The sequence below is a fragment of the Podarcis gaigeae genome, assembly GCF_964106915.1.
Source record: "Podarcis gaigeae genome assembly, chromosome: 10".
NCBI lineage: Eukaryota > Metazoa > Chordata > Lepidosauria > Squamata > Lacertidae > Podarcis > Podarcis gaigeae.
In genome coordinates, this window is record NC_139686.1 from 6,240,621 (window position 1) to 6,256,338 (window position 15,718).

The 15,718-nt window shown below is 44.2% G+C and overlaps 1 protein-coding gene across 1 annotated transcript in view; it reads right to left on the minus strand.

Annotated features, from left to right (window-relative positions):
• The window catches only part of LOC310825827 (uncharacterized protein), a 168,978-nt gene that overhangs the window by 78,483 nt on the left and 74,777 nt on the right, over nucleotides 1-15,718 (minus strand). Inside the window, exons 43-46 of the mRNA XM_083699648.1 lie at nucleotides 6,549-6,629; nucleotides 6,389-6,451; nucleotides 3,957-3,992; nucleotides 1,244-1,297 (exon numbers count right to left, since the gene is read on the minus strand). Coding sequence (XP_083555774.1) covers nucleotides 1,244-1,297; nucleotides 3,957-3,992; nucleotides 6,389-6,451; nucleotides 6,549-6,629 — 234 coding nt within the window. The remainder of the gene's footprint in view (nucleotides 1-1,243; nucleotides 1,298-3,956; nucleotides 3,993-6,388; nucleotides 6,452-6,548; nucleotides 6,630-15,718) is intronic.

Consider the following 15,718-nt stretch of genomic DNA (forward strand, 5'->3'; position numbering starts at 1 on the left):
GAACTCAAGATTGCAACACTTATTTTTTTCACTCTATAGGACGCACTGGACCATAGGAGGGGGAGAACAGGGAATTTTTTTTTTTCTTGTTCTCCCCCTCTAAAACAAGGTGCGTTCAAGGTGCATTCACCTGAGCTTGTGGGGCTGGCGGTGGGGGGAAGCGCTGCTTTCCCCCACCGCCAGCCTCAAAGATCCCTGAAGCCTTTGGAGCACATCGCCCCGCTGCCCTGGAGAGGCTTTGCTCGCAGCCGTCCCCAAGCTAGAAGAGCAAGACGGAGCCCTCCGTCTCTCTGTTCTGGCTTGGGAACAGCCTTGCTAGCCTCTGCAGGACAGCAGGGTGAAGGCACCCCGCTGCCCTAGAGAAGCTTTGGGTGCAGCTGTCCCCAAGCTAGAAGAGCGAGACGGAGCGCTCCGCAGCGCTCCTTCTCCCTGTTCTGCCTTTGGGCTTAGCGGTGCAGCCTGCATTCGCTCTATAGGACGCACACACATTTCCCCTTAATTTTTGGAGGGGGAAAAGTGTGTCTTATAGAGCGAAATATACGGTACTCTTTAGAGGTTCCCAGTTAACTGGATAACTGGCCTTTTCGTTATTCAATAAAATGAGTATATATTTTTAAGAAAGGAGAGCAGAAAAGAGGAACCATTTGGACCTGCTCCAGGCTGCAAACAACAACAACAACAAAACCCTAAAGATGTAAATCAAATTTTGGACAGATTTCTGGGGATGTTGGATTCTGGCAAATCCCAATGAAAGAGGAGTTAATTTAGTGTTTTGAAATATACTCAGAGTCTAGTGTGGATTTCATGCTCTTTATTCAGCTCATAGTAGTGAGGAAGTTCCCACGAAATGTCTGCTTTATATACATTATTTACACAATGGGCCCCACATGATTGGCTAATTCCGGGATTCTCCTGTAGGCCAATCAGGTTGCGGATTCACTTCCACTTGGAGTTGGATTGGGTGGCTACTGCGGACCAATCAGACTGCTGCATTCTGGATCCTATTGTTCTAGGACCAACCAGACTGCTGCATTCTGAATCCTATTGTTCTAGGAGCAATTAGACTGCTGCATTTTGGATCCTATTCAACTCAGTACATAACATGTGTAGAGCTTGGAGAAGCAATACACTCTCTCACTGTTTCATCAGCCTAGGTTGCAACACCCAAAGAGGTTCGCCACCACAACCACAGAGCTTTTAATGTTTTGGCATCTATTGACAAAAAAAAAAAATTAATGCAAACCTTTTGACCTTGAACTGGCAGGGAATCAGGATCCACCATGTCTGACCTTTGCTTCTAAAGAGAGAAAACCTTGTTAATTTTATATCTTTGGATTTTTAGATTTCATCTTAAAACACTTTCCTTCCCCTGAGCTGTTGAGACAGTTTCAGGCCCCTCTCACAATACGAGAACCCAACCATGGGATGTGATCCATGAGAGGCAGTCAAATACAACATTCCTTGTTTTCCTAGAGTGGACATGCCAAAACTTCCTGTTCCTCCTGGGCTGGAGCATCCTTCCTTTTGCATGTGATAGAAGGTGGCTGTGACCTTACCTGTGCAGGTAACAAAAAGATGAGTCACGCAGCACACCTCTCTCTTTTTCACTTCCTTCTTCGCTTGACCAGCGTTCAGCTAGGACTGCTCTGCTAGCTCTCAGCTGGCAGAAGCACTGGGATTATTCCACCATATGGTGTAGATCCACATGTACATATTTGTAACTAAGTCTGCCTTCAGGGATCCAACTGTGAACTGATGTAAGGAAACGTCTTTTATTGACTTTGAATAAGATTGTGGCGTCTTTATTCTTTTAAGAGGGATTCAAGGGAATTTACCAGGAATGTACAATTCAATCTGAGACAGATTGAACTGTATAATAGTGAGAGGCTCACACGAGCCTGCAACCAGCTATCTGCTGTGCATATAAAAAGGGGGAATCTAACTCTGCTACATAAAGGAACTTGCCAGCACAAGTTAGGAAGTTAGGAAGGATACTAATAAACAATATATCCTTTATTCTTTTAAGAGGGATTCAAGGGAATTTACCAGGAACATACAATTCAGTCTGAGACAGAATGAACTGTATAATAGTGAGAGGCTCACACGAGCCTGCAACCAGCTATCTGCTGTGCATATAAAAAGGGGGAATGTAACTCTACTACATAAAGGAACTTGCCAGCGCAAGTTAGGAAGGATATTAATAAACAATATATCCTCTCCTGACACCCTGAACATTCCCACACCAACAAAGCTGAATGCTACAAACAGGGGCACTTGGCCCAGTTTATACTTTTTATTATTATTATTAAAGATTTTCTTGTTTTACAGAAGTATATGTAATGTCTCCCGTATTTTTTCCATGTAACATTTTTACAGATCAGTTTCATAAAATGCTGGAGAGGGTGCACCTCCACAGGCACATACCTCCACATGTGGTGGGAGCGCCCCAAAATCCAACTATTTGGCCCAGTTTATATACCTTAAGCCGGCCCACGCAAAACACACACACTGTCTACAATAGGTCAGCTTAATGCTGCAATTAGCGAATCACAACACTGGCCCAACTTTAATAGGGATTGGCAGCCTGCCAGCTACTAACAATGTCATTGGAAGGTCATAACAGCCTATACAGTGTAAGCAACCAACAAGCTAATATACTCAAACTTCAGTAGCTTTTCCATTATTTCCAAAAATTATACACTGCATGATTGCAAAAGGCCTCAAAGCAGTATCTGTGTAAATGGACACCATACATGTAACATGAGTACTGCCCACAATATAAATATTACATTTTATTTCTTCACTGATTTTACTCACAGGACTTGCATATGTGTTATATGTGTAACTTATAACAGTTATATAAAGGGACCCCTGACCATTAGGTCCAGTTGTGACCGACTCTGGGGTTGTGGCGCTCATCTCGCTTTATTGGCCGAGGGAGCTGGCGTACAGCTTCCGGGTCATGTGGCCAGCATGACTAAGCTGCTTCTGGCGAACCAGAGCAGTACACTGAAACGCCGTTTACCTTCCCGCCAGAGCGGTACCTATTTATCTACTTGCACTTTGACGTGCTTTCGAAATGCTAGGTTGGCAGGAGCAGGGACTGAGCAACGGGAGCTTACCCCGTCGCGGGGATTCGAACCACTGACCTTCTGATCAGCAAGTCCTAGGCTCTGTGGTTTAACCCACAGCGCCACCCACGTCCCTTAACAGTCATATAAGAACTGGCAAAAGAGCTTCTTCTGTAATGGTGAAATAAAAAATTTCCACATTGAGAAACAACAACAACAACCCAAAGCTGAATGGTGGAAGATTCAGAGTAGACAGTAGAAAGTCCTTCACACAGTGCAGGCATGCCCAACAGATCACTGGACGTCTGTTGTAGATCACTGGTAGATCACTGGCTCCCCCCAAAGAAGCTAAACTCTCCTTTAAAAAGCTCAACAACTTCGACCTGAACTGCCAGTTTTTAAATCTGTAAGTAGATCGCAGTTTCTTGGGAGTTGGCCGCCCCTGATAGCGCATAGCTAACCTATTGAATTCACTCCCCAAGTGATGGCATAGCTGTCAGCTTTTCCCTTTTTTAAGGGAAATTCCCTTATTCCGAATAGCATTCCTTGCAAGAAAAGGGAAAAGTTGACAGCTATGAGTGATGGCTATCAACTTGGGATGACTTTAAAAGAGTATCAAACAAATTCATAGAGGACTGATTGTCTCTCGGACATACCCTATACCAGGAATCAGGGATGTCCCATCCCATTTCACCGCCTGAGGCAAAAAGGGAAGCTGTCTTGCCCCTTGCCAAAGCCTCGCTTGCTGCTCCATGCTTCTCTGGCAGCAGCAGGGGCAGGTGGGGCACAGACTGGGGTGCCACCCCATGGGACTCTGCCACCCGAGGCGGCTGCAGGAATCACAGCTAAGAATTGAGAGTTACCTGCTGTTGCAAAGAGGGTTACCTTAATTCTCCTTGCTCCGTGAGGCCCAGGATAAGCCTTGAAAGAGAGGAGAGGAAAATCACATGTGCACAGGGAGGAATGGATGAGAAATCAAATTCTAGGCATATAAAGCTAGTGAAATCTGTCCGTTGAGGTTCTTGTCAGTTCCTCATTTTCCCAACCTTCAGTTTAGCTCACTGCATTTCCACATCAGGTTGCAATTTCTCTGTAAAGGAAGTACTGTGGTCCCTTGGTTCTCAAACTTAATCCGTTCCGGAAGTCCGTTCCAAAACCAAAGCGTTCCATAACCAAGGTGCGCTTTCCCACAGAAAGTAATGCAAAACGGATTAATCAGTTCCAAACTTTTAAAAAACAATCCCTAATACAGCAATTTAACATGAATTTTACTATCTAACAGGACCATTGATCCATAAAACGAAAGCAATAAACAACAACAACAACAATAATTTATTATTATTATTTATACCTCACCCATCTGGCTAGGCTTCGCCAGCCACTCTGGGCAGCTTCCAATCAAATATTAAAATACAGTAATACATCAAACATTAAAAGCTTCCCTAAAAAGGGCTGCCTTTAGATACCTTCTAAAAGTTTGGTAGTTGTTGTTCTCTTTGACATCTGGTGGGAGGGTGTTCCACAGGGCAGGTGCCACCACCGAGAAGGCCCTCTGCCTGGTTCCCTGTAACTTTGCTTCTCGCAGGGAGGGAACCGCCAGAAGGCACTCGGAGCTGGACCTCAGTGTCCGCGGAGGTAGAACGATGTATTGCAGTCACACAATCAATCAATCAATCAATCAATCAATAGCTGAACTGGGTTCCACACAGTTCCACACACACACACACACACACACACGAGCCACAAAAACAAAAATGCAAAATAAATAAATAGCAAAAACAGTCAGACCTCAGCATAACAACGGAAGCGTGGCACTCAAATCAGAAGTGGAACACTCAAAACGGAGCACGTTCGGCTTCCGAAAAGAGTTCGCAAACCAGAACGCTTACTTCCGGGTTTGCAGAGTTTGGGTTCCAAGTTGTTTGAGTATCACGGCATTTGAAAACCAAGGTACCACTGTAGTCCTTATGAGATTTCATGAGCAGAGCATCCCTCTCCTAATACACATTAACTGGCCATCCCAGTCTCTGAATGAGATTCCAAGGGGTTTGGGGCATTCAGCCAGGGTCTGTGTTCCTTCAGGGGAAATGAGGTACCACAGAGTCTGCAGTATCTTTCAAATATGATTTATTTGCACATATTTACACCGGAAACTTCCAATGGAGAGTGATTTCATAGAATTCACATCTCAGAAGGTGTTCATCCTTCAAATGGGCACAAGATATAGGACATAATATACAATTTGAGGACTGGGGAAAATTGTGGAAAACAGATTTAAAATTTACAGATTATTCCCTTCTGAAAGAAAATTATATGAAAATGATGTATAGATGGTATATAACACCAGTACAGACAGCAAAAATGTATAAAACCGGCTCTAACATTTGTTGGAAATGTAAAGAAAAAGAAGGGGCTTTTTATCATATGTGGTGGGAACGCAAAGAAGTTTTTAAAAAATTGGGAAATGATATATAATGAATTGAAGAAAATGTTTAAAAGGACATTAGTAAAAAAACCAAAACAGAAGCATTTTTGTTAGGGATTGTAGGACAAGACCTGCCAAGGAAAATAAGGAACTTATTTATGTATGCGACAACAGCGGCAAGAGTCTTGATAGCACAAGGATGGAAGAATGAGGAAACCCCGACAAAAGAACAGTGGCAAGAGAAATTGATGAACTATGCAGAACTGGCTGAACTGACATACAAATTGCGAGATAAGGACAACTGTGGCTTCAAAGAAGAATGGGAACTTTTCACAAGTTATTTAAAAACACAACAAAATGAACTGGACTCCTTGGCAGGTTTTGAATAAACACACACAAATTTATGGTTGATAACACGATGGGCAGATATGTAAGGATATATACAGTTTTATAATAAGCAGAGAAAAATATGTGCAGCGAAATCAGCGAGAGGAGCTGGGGGAAGTCATTGGGGGGGGGAAGGGGGGAGAAATTACCACATTTTTCGTTCTATAAGATGCACCAGACCACAGGACGCACCTAGTTTTGGGAGGAGGAAAACAAGAAAAAATATATTCTGGATCTCAGAAGCCAGAACAGCAAGAGGGATCGCTGCGCAGTGAAAGCAGCAATCCCTCTTGCTGTTCTGGCTTCTGGGATAGCTGCGCAGCCTGCATTCACTCCATAAGACGCATACTCATTTCCCCTTACTTTTTAGGAGGGAAAAAGTGAATCTTATAGAGCGAAAAATACGGTATGTAGGTGATTATATGGCTTGATAGTTAGGTGGAAATTGAGCAATAAAAAATATTTTTTAAAAAATAGAAAAAGAGAAAAAACCACAGTAACTCACCCCATAACTGGCATGGTGTTTCAATAGGGCTCCCCTAATTCCAAGCGCACCAGGAGAACGCACCTGCGCAGCCACAATAAAAAGTAAGTCACACGGTTTGCTTGTTTGCTAAAAAACTCAACACCTCCTGGGGCTCAAGGGTAAAGAGGGGGGTCTTTACCTCAAGGCTCCGGGTCTCTGCCATCCTTCGGACTCTGCCGCTGTTTCTGTCCTCGGGGTCAGAAAGGCTGCCGGCATTTTCCTGCTTGAAGGAAGACAGCGTTGGCCAAAAAGGAAAAAAAACCTGCACAGAAGTTCCCTGGATTACTTTGAATCCCTGCTTAATAATAAGGTCAGTATTTGAGTTTGAATCAATAAATTAATCAATAAGATGGATCAGGCCAATGGACCATCTAATCCATCGTCCTGTTCTCACAATGGCCAGCCAGATATCTGTGGGAAACCCAAAAGCAGGATTCGAACACAGGAGCAACTCTCCCCTCCTGTGATAGATAGATAATTTATTACAGTCAGAGACCAGCTTATAAAACACACTTGGGGTACAGGCTCAGAAGGAAAACAAACAATTAAAACAATGTACAACAATAAATTTAAAATTTATAAATGCGATAAGCGCATAGAAACGTAAAACTTTAAGATAAGATACCGCAGAGAGAGGGGGTGCGGGTGGCGCTGTGGGTAAAACCACAGAGCCTAGGGCTTGCCGATCAGAAAGTCGGCGGTTCGAATCCCCATGACGGGATGAGCTCCCGTTGCTCGGTCCCTGCTCCTGCCAACCTAGCAGTTCGAAAGCACGTCAAAGTGCAAGCAGATAAACAGGTACCGCTCCGGCGGGAAGGTAAGCGGCATTTCTGTGCGCTGCTCTGGTTTGCCAGAAGCGGCTTAGTCATGCTGGCCACATGACCCAGAAGCTGCACGCCGGCTCCCTCGGCCAATAAAGTGAGAGGAGCACCGCAACCCCAGAGTCGTCCGAGACTCGATCTAATGGTCCGGGGTCCCTTTACCTTACCGCAGAGAGGTGACCCAGAGTCTCCCATGGAACTGAGTTTGGGGATTTTCTTTACGGACTAGTTTGAGTTGGGAGATGGTCTGCGCCTACAGATCTGTACATAGAATCTGGTGACCATCCGGGTCGTCTTCTGATCTTTGCCTAACAGGAAAAGGTCAATTTTTGCTTTGCCGGGAGGTCAGCGAGCCTCACTAGCAGGGGATCAATGGTCTCACTACGTGCCTCTTCATAAAAGCGACATCTAAAGAACAAGTGCTCTGGGCTTCCTATTTTCCCCAATGAACAGGCACAAAGTCTCTGAGCATATGGGAGTTTTTTTAAGGCTCCTTCCAGGACCGGCGAGAGCAGAGCAGAGCTTCTGGTGAGTGTAAAGGCCCTTCTTGCATTTTTAGATACGAGAAAGAAGAGATATCTGTTAAGTTGTGGGTGGACATATCAGACAACACAGCGATTCTTCAAACAGCTCTTGTTTATTCACAGGCCAGAACAGAACTGAACTGAAGGGTTCAGCCAGCCTGCTTATATAGAGCTCCAGTACAGCGTAACTGTAACAACTTTCTAAAACGATGCAATCACTGAACGTCACTTTCAATCCCTTATTTGCATATGTGGACCTGAGTGAAAACTATCTACAGTACAGGTGAAACTCGAAAAATTAGAATATCGTGGAAAAGTTCGTTTATTTCAGTAATTCAACTTAAAAGGTGAAACTAATATATGAGATAGACTCATGACATGCAACGCGAGACATGTCAAGCCTTTATTTGTTATAATTGTGATGATCATGGAGCACAACTGATGAAAATCCCAAATTAACCATCTCAGAAAATTAGAATATTAAATGAAATGAAATGAAATTATTATTATTATTTGTTATGTACTGAGTTGAATAGAATCCAAAATGCAGCAGTTTGATTGGTACTAGAACAATAGGACCCAGAATGCTGCAGTCTGATTGGTCCTAGAACAATAGGACCCAGAATGCAGCAGTCTGATGGAGCCACCCAATCCAGCTCCAGGTGGAAGTGAATCCGCAACCTGATTGGCCTACAGGTGAATCCCAGAACTAGCCAATCACGTGGGGCCCACTGTGTAAATAATGTATATAAAGCAGACATTCTGGGGGAACTTCCATTCCTCCTCACCACTATGAGCTGAATAAAGAGCATGAAATCCACTCTCGACTCCGAGTATATTTTATTATTATTATTATTATTAGTAGTAGTAGTAGTAGTAGTAGTAGTATATTGGGGGGGGGGATCCAGAGTGAAAAGTTAGAGGCGAAAGATGGGGCCAGTCGTCAGTTTCAGCAACGTTTCCAGCTCATAGCTGTCAACTTTTCCCTTTTCTTGAGAGGAATCCTATTCAGATTAAGGGAATTTCCCTTTTAAAAAGGGAAACATTGACAGCTATGTTCCAGCTGAATGAGACGAGCCAGGGGAACTCGGCCGTGTTGTGACTTTCTGTGAATAAAAGCCAACTGCATTTCGTGACTTAGATTCTCTCCTGGCCTGTGGATAACCTGTGTTCACCCGAGAGCTCCTTGACCCCCGGCTTGCCTGATTTCAAATGTCCCTACCAAATCACGAAGTTGGAAGCTTGTGAATGGGATGTCTTTATAAATTACACGGGAAAAGAAGCCTTCCAGAGCATCACTTGGCTTAGCATAGATTAAATCCCACTGGCAATCAGACTGTTTCTCCAAGATTTAAAATCTAGATACACTTATCAGGGGGGAGGGGAATTGATTTACTAAGTACGTTCATGGTGTTGTAAACAAAATCTGCCCATTTCCCCTTATAGGGTATCCAAGAGCCCATATAGAGTCCTTACGTAGGGTCCCTATTGGTAGGAGAAAATAACAGAGGCCAACCAGAGAATATTGAGAAGCAAAGCAGCTAGTAAGCCTGATCTTTATTGATCTGTTGCAACAGGGTGCTCCCCTCACCCGCAGGAAAGGAGGAGGACCCAGAACAAAGGTGTGCCTGCCCTTACATAGAAACTTTAAATTCCCTGCCCTGGAGATCCAGACCACCCCCAGATACATCATACCTACATCACAGAAAAGGCGGTCTACAGCAGAAATCTGAGTGCATTGTTTATCTCGTCTGACAGGTTACCTCTTAATGCTAACTTGATTGGATACCCTGGGGAGCCTGGCCAGTCTTTTGTAATGAAAAATACGTAGTTCCTGAGCCAGGTCACAGCTCACCCTATTCAAACACCCTTAAGACAAGATTTGTGAAGGAAAAGACAATGGGGAGGCTTTTCCATTTTCCTTTGACCTTGCAGAGAAAACATTTGGTCAGTTTGGGAATCAAAAATAGTTTCAGGTCGGTCTTCCTGTGCTGATCTATGTACATGCTTGGTCGGTACATTTATGAACATTTAACATATATCTAAGACTTTAAAATTCTTACCACAATGCTTAGCGGAAAGTTGTGATTCTAATTAAGGAGTCAAGCCAAAGCTGTGTAAAGAAGGCTTGTATTCCGTATGTAGACGTTAATTTGAAAATAATTGTTTTTTGAAGTTAGTTATCTATTTTTTTGTTTTTATTCCTTTTCTGTTTTCTTTCTTTTCCTTTTTCCTTTTATTTGTGTATAATGGATGTATCTACATGTTTGTAATAAAGACATTTAAAAAATATATATATCATGGGGAAAAACGAAGTTGGAAGCTTGCTTTTGGAAAAACAAGCAAACCCGTTTTCAGTTCACAGCATCGTGAGCCAGCTGTCAGATACTGCCAAACTCCACACCACGGGACAGCCAAACATCCCAGCTGTGAGTCAGTCCTCTCGGTGGATATTGCAAATACTCTTTAAGTTCTCGGCCTCCCAAAACTTAGCCTCTCTTTACTGTGCTTTCGTTGTGATGTGATGGGAAGCAAAAACAGCAAGAGGAAGGGGCATGTTACAAAACCTTCTGCTGCGCCAGCCCTCAGTTCCACAGGTGGCAAGCAATTTCAGCAAGCAGCATGAGAAGACATCCATCAGGTCCAGCGTTCTGAATGGGGATTTGTGGCTAGATGGGGGCAGCGGAATGATTCATCAAACGCTTAAAGCATTGAGCAAAATACAGACGCAAGGAAGGAAGGAGGGGATGGAAGGAGGAGCTGGAAAGTGGAATAGAAATTAGAAAGTGCCTTGTTCGTTCAACTTCAGAGGATGCAAAACTCTTGCAAGTGAGGGACACAGAGCACAGAGGGGTTTTGCCACCCTGAGAGGCTGTGTCACACAATCCCAAGACACGCATAATGTTTAGCCTTTAATTTCGACTAGGGCTGGTTTTCAACATCATTATATATCACCGGCTAAACTTTTCTTTTTTCTCTTTGTAAATACAGTGGTACCTCAGGTTACATACACTTCAGGTTACATATGCTTCAGGTTACAGACTCCGCTAACCCAGAAATAGTGCTTCAGGTTAAGAACTTTGCTTCAGGTTGAGAACAGAAATTGTGCTCCGGCGGCGTGACAGCAGCGGGAGGCCCCATGAGCTAAAGTGGTGCTTCAGGTTAAGAACAGTTTCAGGTTAAGGACAGACCTCTGGAACGAATTAAGTACTTAACCCGAGGTACCACTGTAAATATTATTAGTATTTTTCACACAACAACGACGACACGAAAAATATCGAAAAATAACAATACACAAAAACCAACATTCAGGGGAAAAAACTAAATCCATATCTTACAAGTTAATAGAAACACTAAAAAGAAAAGCAAACATTGATTTCCAGAATAGAAGTTTAAAAGGGGAAGTAAATGTACTTTTAGCATTTTCTTTATTGTAATAGTTATTATTATTTCTTATCGGTAGAAGGCAATGTTAATTTAGGCCTCTTTGTTTTTCTGTCTTTATAATTTTTCTTAAGCCAATAAAAAAAGAAGAGTTTGCTGGATCCGGCCAATGGACCATTTAGTCCAGCATCCTGTTCTCACAGGGGCCAAAAAGATGCCCTAATGTGAAGCCTACAGGTAAAGGTAAAAGGACCCCTGATCATTAGGTCCATTTGTGGCCAACTCTGGGGTTGTGTGCTCATCTCACTTTATTGGCCAAGGGAGCCGGCATACAGCCTCCGGTCATGTGGCCAGCATGACTAAGCCCCTTCTGCCAAACCAGAGCAGCGCACGGAAACGCCGTTTACCTTCCCACCAGAGCGGTATCTACTTGCACTTTGACGAACTGCTAGGTGGGCAGGAGCAGGGACCGCGCAATGGGAGCTCACCCCGTTGCGGGGATTCGAACCGCCGACTTTCTGATCGGCAAGTCCTAGGCTCTGTGGTTTAACCCACAGTGCCACCCGTGTCCCTCGTGAATCCCACAAGCCGGCTGCAATCACAAGAGCCCTTTTCCCTCCTGCAGTTTTCAGCAACTGGTACTCAGAAGAATTTCCTGCACTGTGCAGGATTATCTCCTGTGCAGTTTCTTTAGCGCACTGGTTCCCAAACTTTTTCGAACCTCAGCTACCTTAGTTCCATGATGAACCCCGTAGAAGGGATCGCCCGACCTATTTGCTCCCTCTTTTATTATTACAGACTCTAACATTGTCCTCTCTAAACTGCTCTATAGCCCCCCGGTTCCAATTAAAACCGGCTGTTAATGAAAGTGTGCTACTTAGCTGCAATTCACCCATCTTAGCATTGCTAGCGAGTGGCTGTGGGGTTATTTAAACGCCTCCAGAATAGGAAGCAAAGGAAGAGGAGGAGGTGGAGGGGCTCCGCAGTCGGTTCAGATCAACTGCTCCCTCTTGAAGGCAACGTGAGTTTTTTAATAGCTGACGGCAGGCAAGGGCATCGTTGGAAAGAGAGATTGAATCGTGTTCCAGGCTTGCCAAGTGTTCTCAGTCAGAGCAAAACATCACCTCGGTACAGCTTTTTGCAAATGAAAAAGCTTTGGCAAAGGAGGAATTTGAAGGTTTGCCGTAGCAGGGGAACTGAAATATACTTGGAGCTGAGAGTGAATTGCAAGCTCTTTATTCAGCTCATAGTGGTGAGGAGGAATGGAAGTTCCCCCAGAATGTCTGCCTTATATACATTATTTACACAATGGGCCCCACGTGATTGGCTAATTCCAGGATTCGCCTGCAGGCCAATCATGTTGCAGATTCACTCCACCTGGAGCTGGATTGGGTGGCTCCTGTGGACCAATCAGACTCCTGCATTCTGGACCCTATTGTTCTAGGACCAATCAGACAGCTGCGATCTGAAGCCTATTGTTCTAGGACCGATCAGACTGCTGCATTCTGAATCCTATTGTTCTAGGACCAATCAGACTGCTGCCTATTGGATCCTATTCAACTCAGTACATAACAGGAACTTAGAGGCCAAAACTCTTCATCTAGCCCTCTGTATTCTCCCATGGCGAAATGTCCCACAGAATGATCCCTTCCTGTGGGGTCAAGCCTCTTGGCTGCCTGAACTCTGGATGAAAAAGGGGTGTGGGTGGGTTTGGGAGTTTGTAAATTCATGAGCAACTCCAACATTTTGGAACCCAATGGCCCCAAACTACTGCAAAAGTATGGAGTGAATTGAAAACTGTTGGGTTTGGGGAAATACCTACGGCCCACGGTTTGAGTATCAATTACTCTGTTTGAGGGATGGCACACAAGGTGCAGTTCGCAGCACAAAACAGGCACAAGTCTCTGGCATCGGTTTGGAGGGGATCCAAACTGTCCGGGTTACGCATTAACGAATATTGAGAAATAGCCTGCTGTATGAGCCTTACCCTTTGCCCCTCCCACTTTGCCTCTGGCCACGCCCACCACATGCAGTCCAACGAAATAATAATAATAATAATAATAGCTATGGTTTTCCCAGTAGTGATGTGTGGAAGTGAGAGCTGGACCATAAAGAAGGCTGATCGCCGAAGAATGGATGCTTTTGAATTCTGGTGCTGGAGGAGACTCCTGAGAGTCCCATGGACTGCAAGAAGACCAAACCTCTCCATTCTGAAGGAAATCAGCCCTGAGTGCTCACTGGAAGGACAGATCCTGAAGCTGAGGCTCCAAGACTTTGGCCACCGCATGAGAAGAAGAGAAGACTCCCTGGAAAAGACCCTGATGTTGGGAAAGATGGAGGGCACAAGGAGAAGGGGACGACAGAGGACAAGATGGTGGGACAGTGTTCTCGAAGCTACCAACATGAGTTTGACTCAACTGCGGGAGGCAGTGGAAGACAGGAGTGCCTGGCGTGCTCTGGTCCAGGGGGTCACGAAGAGTCGGACACGACTAAACAACAACAACAACTCAGAAGAAAGCCGCACTGAGTTCAGTGGGCCTTACTCCAAGGTAAGGGTGTGGGGGGGCTATCATGTTTTATCCAGGTGACAGGATCAAAGGATTGGCACCAGCCAACATCCAGATGCAAGGAGCAGAGAGCAGGTCTCCGTTTCCAAAACAGACATGTCTACTGTTAAGTTGTGGGTGAACATATCAGACGACACAGCGATTCTTCAAACAGCTCTTGTTTATTCACAAGCCAGAACTGAACTGAACTGAACTGAAGGGCTCAGTCAGCCTGCTTATATAGAGCTCCAGTACAGCGTAACTGTAACAACTTTCTAAAACTATTCAATCACTGAACGTCACTTTTGATCCCTTATTTGCATAACTATCTACAGTATCCCCCTGCTGGCCCAGGGTGAGAACTTCAGTACATAATATCTACGTTTGCTCAGCATATGCCTGCCAGTTCAGCTATGAAGCATAGTGCCAGTGTGGTATGGCGGTTAGCGCATTGACCCGGGACTTGGGAGGCCCGGGTTCAAATCCCCATTCAGCCTCAAAGCCCTTGGGCCAGTCACTGTCTCTCCGCCTAACCTACTTCACAGGGTTGTTGTAAGGATCAAAGTGGAGAGGCAGACAAGTGTGTATGCTGCCTTGGAGGAAATGTAAGGAACAGATATATGTGGATGGGGTCTACTTTTACCGCTAAAGCTAAGTCCTTTTTGGCTTAGTGTTCCCATATTTACGGGACCGCCTCTCCTGGTCTGCCCTGCAGAGCACCTTAAGGTCCATGAATAATCATAGTTTAGAGGTCCCGGGCCCTAAGGAAGTCAGATTATCCTCCACCAGGGCCAGGGCCTTCTCAGTGGTGGCTCCGACCTGGTGGAATGCTCTGTCCTATGAGACCAGGGCCCTGCAGGGTTTAACTTCCTTCCGCTGGGCCTGAAAGAGCTATTCCGCTTGGCTTTCAATTTGAACTTAGCCTGATCTTTTATTCCCCTTCCTTCCCTCCCCCTCCCCTTTTTATGAAGATTACCCGCTCTGGGATCCCACAGCTAATTCTCCCCTGGTCTCTTCGCTGGCCCAAATAGGACTAATTTAGTCAGCTAGCCCTAGTGATCATCTAATGTTTATTGGATGGATTTACCCCTTAAATTGATTTTTTAATTCTGAATTTATTGTTATTCACGTTTTATACTGTATTTTATGCTGTTTTTTCGTTGCATCAATTAAGTGTTTTAAATTTGTTGTTAACCACCCTGAGCCCGGTTTTCTCAACTGGGAAGGGCGGTGTATAAATACAAATTTATTTATTTATTTATTTATTTATTTATTTATTTATTCATTCATTCATTCATTCATTCATTCAAAGGGAGGAGGGAGTATGGGAGTAAAACCTGCCTCCTTCCCCCCCTAATTTTTTTTATTGATTTTCCACATTTATAACAAAAATGACATATAAAAACACAAAACAAAACTCCTTACAATACTAAAAGAAAGAAAAAAGAATAAAAACACTTATTATCCAAGTTAACTTTCATTGTAATCTGACTTCCTCGATTCCCCCCTAACTGAACAGTTTTCCAAAATCATCTTTCTAATTAAATTAACTCCTTCAATTTACTATCTCCCTCTCTTTTCTTTTTGGCTTAAGACCATATTATTATACAACGTTCTTATTCTACTTCTAGGCCTATCAGATACTTTCAAGTAACTTCTGATTATCTTATATTACAATATTTAGCTAAATAGTCTTTAAATTTCTTCCAATCTTCTTGGTGCTCCTCTTCTTTCTGATTGCGGATTGTAAAACCTGCCTCCTTGTAAAACCACATCTCCCCATGTGCTGCTATTTCAAACTTCTGCACTGAAATCAACGAGCACAGCTAACATAGTTCCACAGTCGTTGCGGGGATTCTGCAAACATAGAGCCCCCTTCCCAAAAGGAGGAATCCAGCCGGTCTGAATTGTGTGGGCCGGCTGCCCTCTGCTGGATGCTGCCGTCAGAGCCAAAGGAAACAGAAATAGCTGCTTCTGTGGATGTTTGCAGATTGAGGAATCCCTCCCAAGAGAGGCCAGAAAGGCTCCCTCTTT